Source organism: Entelurus aequoreus, linkage group LG07, assembly GCF_033978785.1.
Source record: "Entelurus aequoreus isolate RoL-2023_Sb linkage group LG07, RoL_Eaeq_v1.1, whole genome shotgun sequence".
Classification (NCBI taxonomy): Eukaryota; Metazoa; Chordata; class Actinopteri; order Syngnathiformes; family Syngnathidae; genus Entelurus; species Entelurus aequoreus.
In genome coordinates this window covers 55177380-55196749 of record NC_084737.1, presented here as the reverse complement: position 1 = coordinate 55196749, position 19370 = coordinate 55177380, and the positions used below count along the sequence as shown (strand labels likewise).

At 38.5% G+C, this 19370-nt stretch overlaps 1 protein-coding gene across 3 annotated transcripts in view; it reads right to left on the bottom strand.

The window, feature by feature from the left end:
• txndc16 (thioredoxin domain containing 16) overlaps positions 1-19370 on the bottom strand; it is a 43704-nt gene that overhangs the window by 23807 nt on the left and 527 nt on the right. Inside the window, exons 2-14 of one of the 3 annotated variants that reach the window (XM_062054005.1) lie at positions 17106-17284; positions 16937-17019; positions 16788-16861; positions 10938-11012; positions 7384-7505; positions 6267-6357; positions 6036-6183; positions 5744-5913; positions 3389-3449; positions 3165-3297; positions 2952-3098; positions 418-477; positions 141-345 (exon numbers count right to left, since the gene is read on the bottom strand). In XM_062054005.1, the coding sequence (XP_061909989.1) occupies positions 141-345; positions 418-477; positions 2952-3098; positions 3165-3297; positions 3389-3449; positions 5744-5913; positions 6036-6183; positions 6267-6357; positions 7384-7505; positions 10938-11012; positions 16788-16861; positions 16937-17019; positions 17106-17265 (1529 nt within the window). In that variant the 5' untranslated portion in view covers positions 17266-17284. Of the gene's footprint in view, positions 1-140; positions 346-417; positions 478-2951; positions 3099-3164; positions 3298-3388; positions 3450-5743; positions 5914-6035; positions 6184-6266; positions 6358-7383; positions 7506-10937; positions 11013-16787; positions 16862-16936; positions 17020-17105; positions 17285-19370 lie in introns of those variants that run through there. The other 2 variants (XM_062054008.1, XM_062054007.1) reach the window with 2 other exon arrangements.

Here is a 19370-nt window from a genome sequence, read left to right as displayed (position 1 = left end):
GGCACATACAAGACATTTGTGATGTGTTTTTTTTATATACTACTGATTGATGTAAAAGGTGTGCGATATTACATATACTGTATGTTTTTTATTCCACTTACAGCAATTGTTGAAATGTAAAGAAAGCACAAGCCTCTCACAGCAAAATGAAACGATGAAGCGCATGGCATCCCAGCATTCCTCGGTACACCTGGATCGGTTCCTGAGGGCGGAACAGCAGCACACTTGGAAAGGCGCTGATGGGAGGGAATGAGATCGGGAGAGAGGCTGCGGGCTGAGCTGCACAGAGGTCAGTCCATTCCCCACAATCCACTGCGCTCATGTGAACACCTTCAACGCCACTATCTACAACGTGTAGTAATCAAAAAATACATGAGCAACACTACTTGTATTATGACACAATCATTGAGAGATTACCTGCAAGTCTCTCAGCCACTTGTAGAAAGGAGGTGTGGAAGGCCATTGAAACAGCATCCCCTGAAGGTAGCAATAGAAACCACAGTTAACAGTACATACATCATCCCTCGCAACTTGGAGTTTTGTATTTTACGGCTTCACTCGAAGCAGCTTCACTAAAGCAAAGTTCACATGTTTTTGGCCTAAATTAAGTCTTAAATCAAGTTTTATTTATGTGTTGTATGTATTACAGCTGTGATTGTCTGGCGAACAGTCTCGGGTGTACCCCGCCTCAGACAGCTGGGATAGGCTACAGCCTACCTGTAACCCTAATGAGAATAAGCAGTATAGGAAATGGATGAATGGATGTATTAAAGTATTAGTCTTTTTTATATATTATTATGTTGTGTTAAAGGCCTACTGAAACCCACTACTACCGACCACGCAGTCTGATAGTTTATATATTAATGATGAAATCTTAACATTGCAACACATGCCAATACGGGTTAACTTATAAAGTGCAATTTTAAACTTCCCAGGAAACTTCCGCTTGAAAACGTCGCGGTATGATGACGTATGCGCGTGACGTCACGAGGTCAAGGGAAGTGTTTGGACCCAATTCAAATACCTCTGTTTTCTTCAACAAAATTCCACAGTATTCTGGACATCTGTGTTGGTGAATCTTTTGCAATTTGTTTAATGGACAATGGAGACTGCAAATAAGAAAGTTGTAGGTGCGATCGGTGGAGCGGCGGACTAGAGCAACACCAACACCAGGAGGTTGTGTTGTGTTTTGAGCAGGATAGCAGACGCACTACAGTGAGTACGCCCGCCGCCGCATCTAAGTTAGCTTCTGTTTTTTTAGCTTCGCCAAGCTGAATATTATTAATCGTGTATTTACATGTTCATGGTTTAATAGTATTTTTGATCTTCTGTCTATCCATCCAGTCAGGGTTTTTTTTAAAATGTAGTTTCTATCTGCATTTGAGACTGATGCTATCACGTTGGCTACGTAGCTAGGTTAGCTTCTATTTTTTTTAGCTTCGCAAAGCTGAATATTATTAATCGTGTATTTACATGTTCATGGTTTAATAGTATTTTTGATCTTCTGTCTATCCATCCAGTCAGGGTTTTTTTAAATTTAGTTTCTATCTGCATTTGAGACTGATGCTATCATGTTGGCTACGTTGCTAGGTTAGCTTCTATTTTTTTAGCTTCGCAAAGCTGAATATTATTAATCGTGTATTTACATGTTCATGGTTTAATATTAGTTTTGATCTTCTGTCTATCCATCCAGTCAGGGTTTTTTTAAATTTAGTTTCTATCTGCATTTGAGACTGATGCTATCACTTTGGCTACGTAGCTAGGTTAGCTTCAAGTTTTTTAGCTTCGCAAAGCTGAATATTATTAATCGTGTATTTACATGTTCATGGTTTAATAGTATTTTTGATCTTCTGTCTATCCATCCAGTCAGGGTTTTTTTTTATTTAGTTTCTATCTGCATTTGAGACTGATTCTATCACGTTAACTACGTAGCTAGGTTAGCTTCTATTTTTTTAGCTTCGCAAAGCTGAATATTATTAATCGTGTATTTACATGTTCAGTCACTGTGAATGTCCATTTTGCGTTCTCGACTCTCATTTTCAAGAGGATATAGTATCTGAGGTGGTTTAAAATACAAATCTGTGATCTACAATAGAAAAAGGAGAGTGTGTGGAATCCAATGAGCCAGCTTGTACCTAAGTTACGGTCAGAGCGAAAAAAGATACGTCCATCACTGCCTCTCAAGTCCTTCACTGTAACGTACCTCATCCACAAATCTTTCATCCTCGCTCAAATTAATGGGGTAATCGTCACTTTCTCGGTCCGAATCTCTCTCGCTCCATTGTAAACAATGGGGAATTGTGAGGAATACTAGCTCCTGTGACGTCACGCTACTCTCGGTACAGGCAAGGCTTTTTTTATCAGCGAGCAAAAGTTGCGAACTTTATCGTCGATTTTCTCTACTAAATCCTTTCAGCAAAAATATGGCAATATCGCGAAATGATCAAGTATGACACATAGAATGGATCTGCTTTAAATAAAAAAAAATCAGATATGTCATGCTGATGGAGCCATTGTTTATGTGCCTGACTGCCTGTAAAGTGGAGAGTAAAACTGCGTATGCAATTCATCTTCGTCTCATGCCTTATTAATGACACATTTCCACATTAGTGAGCCTTTGACGTTAGCAATGTCGGACGACAACAACAACGCGGCAGAATTTGTACTACTCAATGCTAACGACAAGGCTAATGTTAGAGCCATTTTCACCGCGGCAGGTATGGAAAGACTGGGTCCGCTGACGTAACATTTGAATCTACGTCACAATTGTTGGCAATTCTCAAACTGCTCATTTGGAACACTGCATAATTCTTTTTTAAATACAGTATCTCCACAATGTCTCCATGGTTTGAATTTACATTTTCAGGACTTATGGGTATCTCATATAAACAAACAGGTGCCAACAGGTAAGAAAAGTGGATTTTGCAAAATATGAGCCCTTCAAGACTTACATTTCAGGTAAAAGAGCACCACCTTGAGGCCACTTTGAGCTAGTGCCGCGGGGAAGTCCTCAGGTGTCAGCAGAGTAATTGAGTCCATGTGCACCAAGTGGCCTCGGTTCTCATACACAGAAGATGAAATCTCATCCTCTAACTTCCCTGTAGAAAAAAAAAGATCTAATTTATATCTGGCTTGTGTTTAAGCTGTTCTTCTCTTCGTATTACCATCTGACACATCTTCATTGTTGTTATCTCCTCCTTCCAACTCCTCATCCGGGCGTTCTTCTTCTTGATCATGTAGGAAGAACTCCAGCAGCTCATCCACGCTGTGTAACGTTAAATACTTGACCTCAGAGCCCTAGAAGTAGAAGTACAGTAGGTTTGAAAAGCAATAAAGCCAAAACAAAAATATACAGTATCCCTAATTGTGTACTACAGTTTTACTACACCTTCTCTGACAGTCTGTAGGCGGCGTTATATTGACTAGGTGTTTTTACAGCCGGGCTCTTCCTGTTAACAAACACAAATTTATTCTAATGGCCTAACTCAAAATTTACTACAAATATTCAGTATACTTCACCACAGGTTATGTATTCAAGGATTTAAGGATTCAAAGAGATGTATTTGTTATACCCGTATACATGTGCACATGTACGGTACGAAATTTGGACTCAGGTACGCAAGTTTAAAAAAAAACAGTAATAAATAAAAAATAGGCAATAAAGAAAAATAGTAATAAATAATAAACAGGCAATAACATAAGGCACTTAACAAAGGGAAGGACCGAGATTAGCTGGCGAGGAACGAGGAATAAATAAGAATTTGTGCAGTCAGTGTGGGGGGGAGGAGAGGGGTAAAAAGAAGAGCAGAGGGAGACTATGGAGCCCGGCTAGCGTTCAGCAGTCTGACAGCTTTAGGGAAGAAGCTGTCTCTGAGCTAGTTGGTTTTACTGCTTATGCTCCTCTGTTTTTTTTAACTTGCGGGCCACAGTGAGCTCTAAAATTTAGCCAGAGGCGAGGTCAGGCAGAAATGGATGGGTTTGTTGTGTGAACTTAAGTACTGTATGAAACCATGTACTTTTGTACCTATTCTAAAACTACTTCTTTCATCATGTGTCAGTTTTTGAGTATTACTGCATGCTTTGAATGTTACACTGGGTATAATGACAGAACAACACTCAAATAACAAATTACAATTTTAACTATGCCCATTGAACATCAAAGATTAACTGAAGTTTAGGCCAGTATGTATTTTTTGGAAGAGTATTTACTGTAATGTTGCATAGTGTCCCTTGGTGGTTATTTTAGTATGAAATGCCACCATTTCTATTGGCTGTGATAGTCAAATGATAAAGGTCACAAGTCAGGGGAGCCATCTTGTTTAAACTTTGGTGCTCCTGTTGAGATGATGTGTATTATTTTAAGAGACTCTTGCGACTGCATCGAGATAAAAGAGGATAGTTAAGGAGGAAGAAGGATTGGAGGAAGATATGTAAACTGACTGAACTAAAGTAGAGAGGGGAAGACAAGGTGGAGGAAGAAATGAGAAAAGAACAAATGTTAGAAATATGCTGAGAAAAGGGGTAGTAGTATGGTCAGGAAACAAGCATTTGCAGTCCGATATAATCAAAGCAGAACCAAATATTACATATGAAGAAGAAGTTAAAATACAGAAGCAGAAAAATGTTGCATTAGAAAGTAACAAGAACAACATCCCAATAAGAACAAGACAAGAAGCAGTATTGCATTCAGCACGCATGGACAAAAGAGTAAATTTTCCTGCATATGCTATTATTTTTACTGAACAAGAAAAACACAAGACCGAATAAATAAAGGTAATTCTCAAAGCTCCCTCCGAAACCTTTGCATCAATTGCTGTTGAGCCTTGAAGAAGCTTTGTTTGTAGGTTTATCATATGCAGTATATTATATTTTTGTAGTTCATAGATTGTGAATATTTCTTAAAATGTATAAGCTGATGCTAAAAAATCATATACTAGTTGTAAATATTAATTAAAATGTATAAGATGACACTAAAAAAATCATTCTAGTTGTGAATATTTCGTAAAATGTATAAGCTGACTCCAAAAAAAATAGTATTCTACTCTGCATGTTTATTTGGCTTTGTCTGTGGAGCTTATATAAACATGTATTACACCTTTTATCCATGCAAGACTTTTGTCTGAATATGTTTTCATTAAAATAAGAGTATACTTGCATTGTAAACTCTGTGACAAACACCAACAGTAAAAAGCCTTCTAATTTACGTCAACCTCTAAGTCATCATTCACTTTGTAAAGCGTTTAGCCATTGGTCACACAACCATGTACGCAAGGGACAGAATATTTACTTTTACTGGGATTCAGTTGATTTCCACCCTCCTTGAATCTGCTATGTGTGCGCCTCCTCCATTTGTTTGTAATCAAACAAAATCACGCCATATATGCAACAAACAACTCGGCAAAACACAAAAACCGCCTCTGCATCCCTCTCTGGTAACAAACTCCCACTCTGCTTTGTATAAAATGTCCATTGTTATGAAATATTGTGTATATATCACTGGAAAGCATAGAACCTCTTAGTTCACAAGCAGTTGGAATGTTTTCAATTTTGCAAATAGTTCAAGGCTTATAGTAGTTTGAACATAGTATTGCAAATCCAGTCGCTGGCTTAAGTTTTAGTGTTAAAGAGTTTTAATGAAATAATTCAGGAACATTTAAAATAAAATAAAATGCTTAATGTGTCGTATGTGGCCCGCGAGCAGTAGCTTAACCATGTCTGACTTAGATTGTACGTTGCACCTTACCTGTGCACAAGCACAAGCCGAGCAAGGCCACATAGCCTCCAGGCCAGAGCCTTGGCCTTGTCCTGGTCCAAGTGCTCTGTTTCTGGGTATGAGAAGAGAAAGACCTGGGGAGTCTGCTGGTAGGGGAACTGTGGGCCTGGAACCGTAGAAGGATCTTCGTAGACTTCAGACTGTTGAGGTAGAAGATGCAGATAGAAAATGTACAAAAACAAAAAATAAATCTAAACTACAGTCTAGTCAAGATTTGTTATATTTTATTCGCCTTTTGTGAGTGTATAAGTAGCTTCATTACCAAGAGTGGAGCCTCCATGAGCTGCAGGAAGGTGTGGAGGCTGAGCGTGGACAAAGGTGTCCTCATTGGGGTCAAAGGGCAGCGCTCAGAGTTTGAAGACCTGCAGTGAAGGAACCACACTCGAGACGAAGGAGACGCTCCAAAAACACTAATAGAAAGAAACAACCTCTGATAGTCATTTGAGATTTTCTTCAATCAAGATGGGATTATACGAGAAAACAACAAACTCACCCTAAGTGTTTCAAAACCGGACCCCCGGTTATGAGGATGAACTGGAATTGGGAGCCGTACACGTAAGCTGTCTCCATTACCGATCTGTGCTCTAAAGTAATACAAGCACAATCAAAGTTGAATGTTAAACCATATTCATTTTGTTCATGGTGGCGGTTATCATGTATAATATGTGGGAGGACCGATCGCATCAATAAATTACACGCCTTTTACTATATGCTCGAATGTACTTGTGACTGAGCCTGTGGGTTGTTAATTTTTACTTTGTGAATCTGTCTTTTACATTTGGAGAATATCATTAAGTATTGTTGGGGAGTGATCGCATTACAGTCATTCTAGTATTTGGCTATGTACTCTCAAGCAGCCATTCGTGCCAGACTTCAGGTATTAAGACGGTCCAAGTTTGGTGCAATTGGACTACTGCCTGTACATCCTAAAGGCCTAAGCATACTCGGGCGGAATGTATTCCGCACAGGTCCGCGCATACTCAAAGCAGTTCGTGTCTGATGTATCCATGTGTGCAGAATATATGCTGATGATCAGAACGCCCACAAAACTGGGAGGATGGATGCAAATATAATCATTTAGTGCTTTTAATGTGATTCAGCAAGACTGAAACCGTTTTTGCATCTATAATTTTATGCTTTAACTATAAATATATTTGAGTTATTAATAACATTAATACTTCGTGGAAATCATTATATTGTGGTCATGTCTGGTTCCAATTGACGCGATAAAAAAGGATAACTGTACTGCGGAGAATACTCCTCTTCCTCATCTCTTGTGGCAATTAATGGCCATAAATACCACAGACTGTCTCTTTAATTCACTGCTTTGCAAAAATGAGCAGGTCGAGGAACTCTACTTCCTTATTGTCGGTGTAGCGCTCCACAAGATAAACATTTTAAAAAACGCAGAGGGATTGTGGGAAATGTAGTATTTGAAGGAAATTTTACAGGAAACTTTAACGTGAAAGTGCACACAACTAAGGAAGCGTCGATGACTGTGGACATTCCGCGCGGAGTTTGTACTGCCCACAGTACGCTGGAGGCTGTTAACACCTACGTGAAGCACTACAACAACAGAGCTGTGTATTTGTTCCTTGATGGGTGCATACCTTGTGTCCCCAAACTGCTGACATAACACAACACAATATCCTTCTTCCCTCTGGATGACTTCTCTATGGCCAGGAGGTCAGCGTCTGTATGCACATACTTGACCTCATCTCGTAAAATGGCACTAAAGGGAAAATTGGACAGACATTGTTCCCCTAAGACTTCAACATACATCATATGAATATGGATACATCATATAAATGCTATGGTGTCAAACATGTTCACACAAACTCAAGTATTTTGATAGATCGAAGGACTTTTGTCTTTTAAGGTAACATTCTTTTTGGCCATTATATCTGGTTGTGTGACTCCAAAAGGAATTACTTTTTAACCTGGGAGTTTTTTTTCATTTTTTAATTCTTACTCAAGAGGGGTAGACACAAAAAGACGTTCCAAATCTGAAGAGATTTTTCATCTGATACAGAACCCACTCATGAAGGTAAAAAAAATCAGGCATTAGCCAGTTTTGATTGGTATGCATGTGGTGTGCTAGGATAACATTAACACAGTAAACCACACACATCATGATCCAGACTCCAGAATCTTTCTTGAACAAACGTGAAGAAAAACTTGTAGTGAAAAAGTACCATTAAAAATAGCTACTAAATAAATCAGACGTTACCAGTTACTAAGTATTTTTTTCACTGAATACTCATTCTTACTCAAGTAATTATTTGGATGAATACTTTTTACTTAACTTGAGTCATAGTACTCTAAAGTAACGGTACTCTTGATTACAATTTTTGGCTATTCTACCCACCACTAATGGCTGGTGTTATTAGCTTAGTACCACTAAGACCTAAACGTTATTAACCAAGCTAAATAATTCTAGCACGATGTCTCGGGAGGCCAAATTTCCCCTACAAAAGACATGAAGATTTTTGATAGTAAAAAGTTTGATACTTACGATTGTTGGCCCGACCTGTTTTGGAGCAAATTACCAGGACAAATTCACCCTTACCTTATACTATTACTTATTTAATAGTAGTGATTTGAACCAGCCAAAACGAAAAATGCCTCAGGGAGTCAAGAGTGTATAACACATTTTGAATTCATATCTTTTCTGAATGTCTTTGCTTAACAAAACTCAATTAACTTCAGTCCTAAATAAAAAATAAGAACTTTATTTTTATTTTATTTATTTTGACCATTTGATCCAATTATGTTACAGATTTTTCTTTTGAAAATTGTGCATGCACTACTGGTTAAGTACAGTAGTTACACAACAGTAAGCCAGGTGTTGCAAAGCGTGACGGCTGCCAGAAAAGCAGCAGAAGAACTAGTAGTCACACAACACAGTACCATCCAATATATATCTAGTAATATATCCATATTGAAGTTACATTTTGAAACGTCATTGAGAAAAGGCAAAACTGAGCCGACAGTACAACACAAGCTTCTTATACCCAAAAGGAATTTCGTATCAGTTGCTAAACAATGGCAAAACTTAAGGATTGGTACTAAAACTCGTTTTCATAATGGCTCAAGTGCCAACGTAAACAGTGTTAAAACTAGACGGAAGAATAAGCATAAGCTAACACAACACATACACACAGACATCAAAACAGAAGCATGATCACATAGTGTAATAACTACGCAGTTAGAAATTGTACTTTTAAAATAAGTCATTTTTGTCCTGTGATACGAAGCTGCTATTAAGTTTGTAATCTGACATGTTAAACAAATGTAACAAAGCATCAACATTTGTTTTACTACAAATCTTATGTGTATTCAGGCCTAATCTTTACACCTGAATCCCAACTCTTTAATATGTATTATTTGGATGACAGCTCACTTTCTAAAAAAATAGAAACACTGACAAATTTGGATGAAATTGGCCTTTAAAGGGTTAAAATAGAAACAACATTGACATGTTTGATACTTTTATTTAGTACTGAAGTTGACTGAGAAATTTGACCAAATAAAGGACAAAAAAATTATAATTTTTTTTTTACTTCCTGAGGCCTTTTTTCGTCGTGGCTGGCTCCAACTGCTATTAAATTCTAACCATCTGACAGACGTACTGTTGACAGAAACTTTGTTGGATGCAAAGACAAATTCCCTGGAGTGGCCAAGATACAGTGGAACCCGTTTATGTCAATCCCCTTAGAACTGGCTGACTGGTGTCAACATAAGTGGTTGTCGACATAAGCAAAACTAGCCATCACTTGCAAAAAAGAAACTGTGCTTTTGGGGGAATTTTGCCTATCATACAAGTAAGAGGTACCTAACAATGAAGCTAATGGGTGTCATCTATTGCGCCTATTAAGTCCTCTAAAAGAACTTCTAAAATATGCCAACAATACTACATTTAATTCTTGTGACCTGAATATTAACCAAGTATTTGGGATATTGTTATCATTAGCGCAAATGCTGAGGAACTACTTTTAGCGGCGCCGGGATCACAGACAGATAACTAGCTTATGCAACTATTGACATACTGAGCCGGTGAGCTGTTGCATCGCCTCTGACTTGGTAAAAGTTAATTCTAGATGAAAAATTATGTGTCTCAATAGTATATCAGAAGGATGTGGCCATAAGACGAGAAGTTGGTAAACATTGACATTTAACTTAGACCTGGGGGTGCGAGAAAAATCACGAAAAAGACGCTTGTTCGCGCATTTTTTTTACCTGCGTGAGAATTATGATTAATTTTTCATCTAAACGGGAAGATATAAACATCCCATCAGTCGACCTCCCAGTAAGAGCAGACATTATACAGTAAGTGATTGTTATATTATGTTGGTTGTTTGTATTTATTGTTAAGCACTTAGCAATACGGCTACTTGCTGGATCTGCTTATCACTCAGCTTCTAAAACTTGTAGCTCAAAAATATAAGATTATGGATCATCATTTGTCCCAAAGTATTCCTTGTTGTCTCTCATAAAGTCTGCCATGATTTGTAGTAGTTGTTGTTCTGGTTAAATGAATAATAAAGATTTTTTGTTGACATGGTTTTCAAGTGTTTGTGTATACCGTGGACTGTGGTCCATCAGGTTACGAGTGCTTCAGCTCACGAGTTTTTGGGATACAAGTGGTCTCATGACTAACTGTTAGGCTGTGGGTTGCAAGCAAAAATTTTAGTTATAAGATCTGATAGAACATTTACTGTAGCAGCTGCAACTGTGTTTCATTAAGCAAGAAGACTATCATTATATTCTTCGTGTATTATATACTAAATTGCTTTTCTCAATCCTGAGTGAAGTAAGCGGCTGTGTTGTCGGTACAATGTTCATGATAATGATTGATCATCTGCTGCTAACCCTGCTCTGCTACTGCGCTGATGACACGATTAGAAAATCCTGGCTTGAATAGTGAAGTTATTATCCAGGGTCGTGCAACCGACTATCCTTCATCTTCAAAGTTTGGGTAGGTTAAGCCAGACTGCAAATAAGAAATCCTATATAACTTAAATATGATTCGTAGTACAGGACTCAGACTTTGAGGAGTTGGTCCACATAAATGGGTCGTCAACACAGGCAGGAGTGACTCAAGCGAGTTCCACTGTATATGATTAGAACAATAGTTAGCCTGAATAACTTTTTGATGACTTACAATAGGACTTCAGACACAATGGAGTTGACGTCAAACACGGTGTCCAAATCAAAACTGGAGAGCTCCTTGCCAGCCCTTCAAGAGAGACAAGTTAAAGAAACATTCACACATACTGTGCTTATTGATCCAAATATTGATAGTATCAATACCAAGGTGAATATTAGTATCGAACCAATACTATTTTAATGGGAGCAGTACTTTGTTGCAGTTTCTCCACATTATATGTCCATCAAATTACTAGATTTTTCTTAGAGTTTGGGTTTCTCCTATTTCTCTCTGTGCAAACATTCCACCTCTCTCTTGCACTCTGCTGCTCACTCTGGCACATGTTGACCTCCCCCTCCCTGCTGAGAGTGAAAAGTCAGCACTGACACTAGCCTGTCATGATTTTTGTTGCACTTATATTATTTTATTTTAACAAAATATTAGCTCTGTTTTATCATAATCAACTAACGAGAAACAAAATCACAAAACATTTTGACCATGACGTTTCAAGTAAAAAGTATCAGTATCTGCGATACTAGCCCTTTTTACTTGGTATCGGATTAATACCAAAATTCTCAGTATTGCCCAATACAAATACTTGATGTCTACAATACCACTGGCTGGGTAAAATAATCAATTTTATCGGTTATGGATCTATAGCGATTAAAGGGGTCATACTAGGATTTTTTCAACATTTAAAATACTTCCTTGTGGTCTACATAACATGTAATGGTGGTTGTTTGGTCAAACTTTTGCATAGATTTTGTTTTAAAGATCATCTTCAAGCCGCTTTCTGACCGTCTCTACAGGGTGCATCGTTTTATGGGTGGTCCTATTTCCGTGCCTGTAATTTGACTGCGTCTTCTCCCTGCCAGCCATGTTTGAGTTTTTAGCGCTTCCATTGCGAGTCTACTGACAGGTATAGGTTCAACCTACACGCTACTTTTTATTAGAAGCTGAGGATGCATGAACGAGCCAGTCTGCCCCACAACAAAAAGATAGAGAAAAATAGGTAGCTTATTGAGTCACGCAAAGCTCTTCGGGTAAATATCTACCATATGTGGAGATATCGGCTGGTGTCACAACTGGATAAAACATCACAAATTGGACAAATTCCAAACGGCTCATTTGGAGGAAGTATAAAGAAAGGCAAGATTGTTTTATAAATATCACTGCCATGCCTACATGGTGATTTCAAATGTTCGGGACTAATGCAGATCCCAAATACACAAAACACCAAAAGGTAAGAAAAGCTGGTTTTACCTAATAACTCCCCTATAAATTTTTAAATATCGATTCACAAGGCACAATAGTGTTTACAGCTACGGTCTAAAGTTGTTTAAGGTCAAGTTAAGGCTGGACAATTAATCAAATTTTAAATACAATTTTCGATTTTGGCTTCACACGATCATAAAAACATCGTAATCCGGAAAAACTATTAAAGGGTTGCGCATCGTGCATGCAGTTTCCCGAGTTTGTAACGGTGTCAATGAGGAACATGAGGAAAAAAAAGACAACGTCTGTGAGAAGTTTGGAATCTCACCATGGTTGCTACTTTTTATTCGACACAGTGTTGTAGGCTTCATCAATAATCACTAAACTCAACAAAAAAAGTAAAGGCCATAAGATTTCTGCATTCAAGCGGACAGAATCACTAAATTGGCCAATAAAACAGAATCTGCTGTTGAATGCAGAATATCACGGAAATGTACATAAAGTGTGAGTGGAACGCTGTCATTGTGAGGAGAAGGAACATTTGTTTGAGAATATAATGTGTCTGGTATTGCTCATTCATCCCCAAAACACTCAACCACCCCATCCTGAACTAAACAATGTGGAAGCGGCTACTTGAAACAGCGACTACACTACAAAGCTAAAGCTAGCAAGAACAATCCACACACCCACAACACATCTCATCTGCTTGTGTTGTTTCGAACGACATCATTGATGTAAGTTAAATGTACAAACAGGACAGCAGTCGCAACTTGAGATGTTTTCTCTTTTTTTTTTTTTAACAGCCTTAAGTCGTCTCCAAACTCGTCAAGCTCAGAACAGCAGCCCACTTTCCCCTTTCACAATAGGACCTTTGCCATAGCAATAACTTTTACAGGAACGTTCCCATTTACCTGGGTAAATAAAGTTCCCCCTGTGTTTCCACCAAAAACTAGATTTAGTTCTTCAGGAACCTTTCGGCGTTCCTGCCTGCTCAGTGGGATTTCGGAAGGAACCGGAACCTTTTCGGGGGTGGGCTGTGCTGTGGAACCCTGATTGGTTGAACACAGTTGTGGGGGTTCATAAAACTTATTTTTCTAACACACACCCACCATTACAATACAGTATGTGCAGCGATTTGTTTATTTCTCATTTCTTGTGTATTTATTTTACAACAAACTAAACAACGGACAGAAACGAGAAAAAAGTAGAATGAAAGGAGCTTTCGAAATGCAGGAACTTTTGTGGGGCACCTTTGTGCTAAAGAACGCTAATCAGTGAAACTATCTTGGAGTGTTTTTATTTAGTCGTACTCTTTAAACTTATTGTTGTATATTAGTTTTTTAAAATGTTATTTCCAGTGTTGGGTTAGTTACTGAAAACCAGTAACTAGTTACAGTTACTAGTTACTTTATTTCAAAAGTAACTCAGTTACTAACACCAAAAAGTAATGCGTTACTGTGAAAAGTAACTATTTAGTTACTTCTTCTACTTTTTTTTTTAAAGCTCCTATTAATGCCCTTTTAGCCTTCATTTCAGTAGTTATTGCACTGGAGAATAATACAATCTGTTGATCAACTTGACATGCATTTCCATCACTGAACTCTGCTAAGCAATGTGCTCTACATACAACACACAAAGACAAAGATATGTTTCAAAGGGCCAATTTATTTCAGGCCAGAACAAATTAACAAAACTATTTTAAATAGCTGCAACATAACATACATAAGTAACAAACAGCATAATAACACTAACACTAACCACGTTAAACCCAGATTCCGAACTAACAAAGGTCTTAACTCATTCTCTTTCTATACCACATCAATATGGAATGCACTCCCTACAGGTGTAAAATAAAGTGCATCTCTATCCTCCTTCAAAACCGCGCTAAAAAAACACCTCCAGGCAACTACAACCCTAAACTAACACCCTCCCTTCCACATAATACCTCTTCGGATTGTAAATAATCAAATGTAGACACTTTTTCTTATACTTTCTGATCTCTCTATGTCCACTACTTGCAGTACATATCCTACCAAGTCAGTCCTACACGGTTTCAATATCCATTTCTCTGATGATGCAATTGTTGATGCTGATTGTTGATGACTGAAGTGTTGATACCAACACAACCTAACACCCCCCTCCACATCCCACCCCCCGGATTGTAAATAATTCAATGTATATACTCTGATGATTAACTTGTGTGATGACTGTATTATGATGATAGTATATATCTGTATCATGTATTAATTTAAGTGGACCGACTTAAACAAGTTGAAAAACTTATTGGGGTGTTACCATTTAGTGGTCAATTGTACGGAAGATGTACTCCGCTGTGCAATCTACTAATAAAAGTTTCAATCAATCAATCAATCAACAATATAGCTGTAAACCTGGCTTCACCTAAGGAAGGCACACGTGACATACACAAAGCCTAACCAGGCAGATTTGATTTTTGTTTTGGGCAGTAGACGGGATCTTTGATCCAAGACACAACTTACATTTAACTAAAATGGTCTTTTCTTTGTGCTCGACAAAAGAAAAGAAGTGAGAATATATCATACTTGCCAACCCTCCCGAATTTCAGTGCCTCTCCCCGGGACAACCATTATCCCCAATTTTTTCCCGATTTCCAGCCGGACTTAAGGCACGCCCCCTCCAGGTCCATGCGGACCTGAGTGAGGACAGCCTGTCGTCACGTCCGCTTGGCCAACCAAAAAGTAACCACAGAACACTATACGACTATAGTGGTATAGTGTTCTGTGGTTACTTTTTGGTTGGCCAACGGTTTACGTTGTATTGCGCACCCCCCTCCCCTCCCCGTCCCACACCCAGACACACACACACACACAGAGCGCAGAGGAAGAATCAGAAGCACGTCACTGCAGCGCAGCAATAAAACACACTCAGATCTTCTTTTTCTGGCCGATACTACATAAAAAATAACGTAAAATAATGCAGTAACGCATCATGTAGTAACGGTAACTGAGTTACTGAATATAAAAAAATAACGCGTTAGATTACTAGTTACCGCCGAAACTAACGGTGTTACAGTAACCCAACACTGGTTATTTCATTACGCGAAGCTACGAGAAGTGGACAGACTATTTTAAACGTATTTACGGAGAAGTATGAAGCCAAACTCGAAGCGGCAACCTCAGCTGTTTAGTACATTGACTTTGTTGGATAAATATGAAATAAAGGAGGCAGCACACGAGTGGAACAAAAGTAAATAACATTAAATTCTAACTATTTACTTTATTACATGTTGTAGAGTAGTCAGTGACATTCCATTTGTGTAGTTATTAGCCTCAACTCGAGTGAACAGAATGCTAATGCCAACAAGCTATTACTCAAAACAATGTGTTTGTGTTGTTGGCGTGAGATAAACACTAAATTTTACTATTCATATATTGTTATCGGCTAACTCTCATGAATTCATAATTTACTGAGAGGAAGACTTCCTGACTCTTGGACATTGCGGACAAAAGCCTGACTTTTTATGAACAATTTGGTACACTTTATTTTTTAAATCATATCATTTTGTATGTTATTGCTTTACATTTAGTTTACTTAGACTTTAGAAAAAGAGCTCTGACCTAATTTTATGGACATGTTATCGGTGTAGAAATATACTAAACCACTCCTCCATACATCATCAGCCTGGTTCGTATAAAGTTAAAGTTAAAGTACCAATGATTGTCACACACAGACTAGTTGTGGTGAAATTATTCTCTGCGTTTGACCCATCACCCTTGATCACCCCCTGGGAGGTGAGGGAAGCAGTGAGCAGCAGCGGTGGCCGCGCCCGGGAATAATTTTTGGTGATTTAACCCCCAATTCCAACCCCTGCTGAGTGTCAAGCAGGGAGGTAATGGGTCCCATTTTTATAGTCTTTGGTATGACTCAGCCGGGGTTTGAACTCACAACCTACCGATCTCAGGGCGGACACTCTAACCACAAGGAACTTCCTAAACTTTTGGTGGAAAAGGGCCGAACAACAGCGTTGTGCACAACATCCGGTCTGACTACGCTAACAAAATAATGGTTTCAAAATGTACCTTACACAAGCATAATGTACTTAAAGCACTTGTTGATACATTTACAAAATTGTTATCCTTTGGCTCAAAATTGTCCAAAGATTTTTTGCACTAATAAATGTGAGGATTTTTGCATCTAATTAAGGACCATTTTATTCATCTTTATTCATGACACAAAAAGCCCTCACAAGGCTAAAAGGTAAAAAACAAGATACAAATAACTTAAATTGAAATATTTCATATTGCTATTGTTATTTACATGTATTGTTGTTACTAATATTGTTTTTACTTGTTTATCATTACTAATTCAAATCCAGTTGTTCATGTTTTTAGTAAATAATCGTGGTCATAACCTTGATTTCAGTATCAATCAAAAAAATCATGATTATTATTTTTGCCATGATGGTCCAGCCCTGGGTGAAGTAAACACAAAGTATTTTGTAACAGATTTGAGACATCTATATGTAAGTGTGATGAATCAATTTTATGAGCTTATGCATCCAAATCAAATCGATTCAGGGAATTGGCCATGGCCCTAGATTTAACTCATTTCATTGCAGTTACTAATTTGACCATTTAGTGGTCTACTACCACTGGGTAATACAACACATACCTAAAAAGAAACGCAGTATGTTGAACCCTTTCTTTCATGCAGTATGAGGGAAGCATCTCCTTATTGCAGTTAATCTACGAACAGAAAAAACTAATTTGAACATTTTGCAACACAAATGTGTGTAACTCTAAAGCTTTATCATGTGTTACCTTGCCCACCAGTATCCCATAATCATGCAGAACCTCTGCAGAATTGTTCAGCTCCCCCAAGAAGAGAGACACGGTTGGAGACACTGAAGACAGAGACCATAAATACATGTTTTTTTTTATATTGGGCTATATGATGCACATGGTACAGTCCTGAACTGCTGAGACACACCTTGATTCTCAAAATAGATAAAGACCATCTTCCCTGCATTCAGTTTGTCATAAAAGTCCACAGTGGTTAACTCAAGCAACAGGCCTGAGGTGTTGAACATGTCTGCGCATCCTCCTGGATGTATGCCCAGCAGGGAGAAGGCGACATACATCCACATCATGGACAAATTGTGCTGCCCTCTGCAAGAAGACAACAACAACAAAAGTGTTATTAGCAAATACACTTTGTTTAGAACTGTTCATACATTGTCAGATCAGGTTAAAACGTGTTTACGTATGCAATAGCAATGGGGTATATAGCTATTGAATGATACCCTTGTGGGTATCATCTGATGGCTACTACACTGTATGTGGACTTTGATAAAAACTGCTGCACTTTATATACTTCTGCACTTTAAATGAAGCTGCTAAAATACTGTAACTTGACCACCCACTGATTTGTAATTCACATACCCTCTATGTCAGTGTTTTTCAAACACTGTGCAGTGGCACACTAGTGTACCGTGAGATATTGTTTGGTGTGCCGTCAGAGATTATGTAATTTCACCTAATTGGGTTAAAAATATTTTTTGCAAACCCGTAATTATAATCCGCAGATATGCCGTTGTTGAGTGTCGGTGCTGTCTAGAGCAGTGGTTCTTAACCTTGTTGGAGGTACCGAACCCCACTAGTTTCATATGCGCATTCACACATTCTCAGTGAAAAATAAAATGTTGGTTTTTTTTCATTATTCAAGACAAAGTTATATGTTTTTGGTAACACTTTAGTATGGGGAACATATTCTAAGTAACAAAGACTTAATTTAGAGTTATTTGGTTAGGGTTAGAGGGTTAGGGTTATAATAAGGCCATGCCGAATAAAGCATTAATAAGTACTTAATTATGACTAGGTAAGGGCCAATATGTTACTAATTTGCATGTTAATAAGCAACTAATTAATGGTGAATATGTTCCCCATACTAAAGTGTTACCATGTTTTTTTACTGGTGCACAAAATGAACCGTGCATGAACATCACCTTGTTCAAACAACAAAACCAACACAGTGCATAAACTCACAACAAATTACACACCTGCAAATCAGTGTGACTTCTGCTGTTGCCGATAGGGAGAAGTTTTTATTTACACGATGAGTCGGGTGTGTCTTGACCTCCGCCGAACCACTGAGCCTGACTCACCGAACCCCTAGGGTTCGATCGAACCCAGGTTAAGAACCACTGGTCTAGAGCTTGGCAGACCAGCTAATTGCTTTGTAGATGGCAGGAACGACAACGATGGTTTGCAAGTAAAAAGGTATCTAACGCTTAAACCAAAAATAAACAAAAGGCGAGTGCCGTTAAGAAAACGCATTGAAGCTTAGGGAAGGCAATGCAAAACGAAGCTTAAACTGAACTGGATGCAAAGTAAACAAAAACAGAATGCTGGACGACAGCAAAGACTTACAGTGTGTGAAGCAGACGGCGTCCACAAATTACATCCGTGCATGCCATGACAATCAACACCAAAATAGGTGTGCAAGACAAGGACTAAAACACTACACACAGGAAAACACCAAACAACTCAAAATAAGTCACGGTGTGATGTGACAGGTCGTGACAGTACACCTACTTTGAGACAAGCGCTACAATGATACATGGTTGGTTATGGTTTGAATTCATATCCAACAATTGCGAGAACTACTTTTTACTGTCGGGCAGCACGGTGGAATAGGGGTTAGTGCATGTGCCTCACAATACGAAGGTCCTGAGTAGTCCTGAGTTCAATCCCGGGCTTGGGATCTTTCTGTGTGGAGTTTGCATGTTCTCCTCGTGACTGCGTGGGTTTTCTCCGGGTACTACGGCTTCCTCCCACCGCCAAAGACATTCATGTACCTGGGGATAGGCTGATTGGCAACACTAAATTGGCCCGAGTGTGTGAATGTGAGTGTGAATGTTGTCTGTCTATCTGTGTTGGCCCTGTGATGAGGTGGCGACTTGTCCAGGGTGTACCCCGCCTTCTGTCCGAATGCAGCTGAGATAGACTCCAGCACTCCCTGCGACCCCAAAAGGGACAAGCGGTAGAAAATGGATGAATGGACTTTTTACTGTCAATATCAGCTGCTGAGTTTAATGTTTTCTGCTGGTGGTGTGCCTGGGGATTTTTTCAATGGAAAAAAATGTGCCTTGGCTCAGAAAAGGTTGGAAAACACTGCTCTATGTATTGTACTTTTATTTTAAATTGTTTACCACTATGTAATTTCAATATTGTTGTGTATTTTCCATCTTGTGTA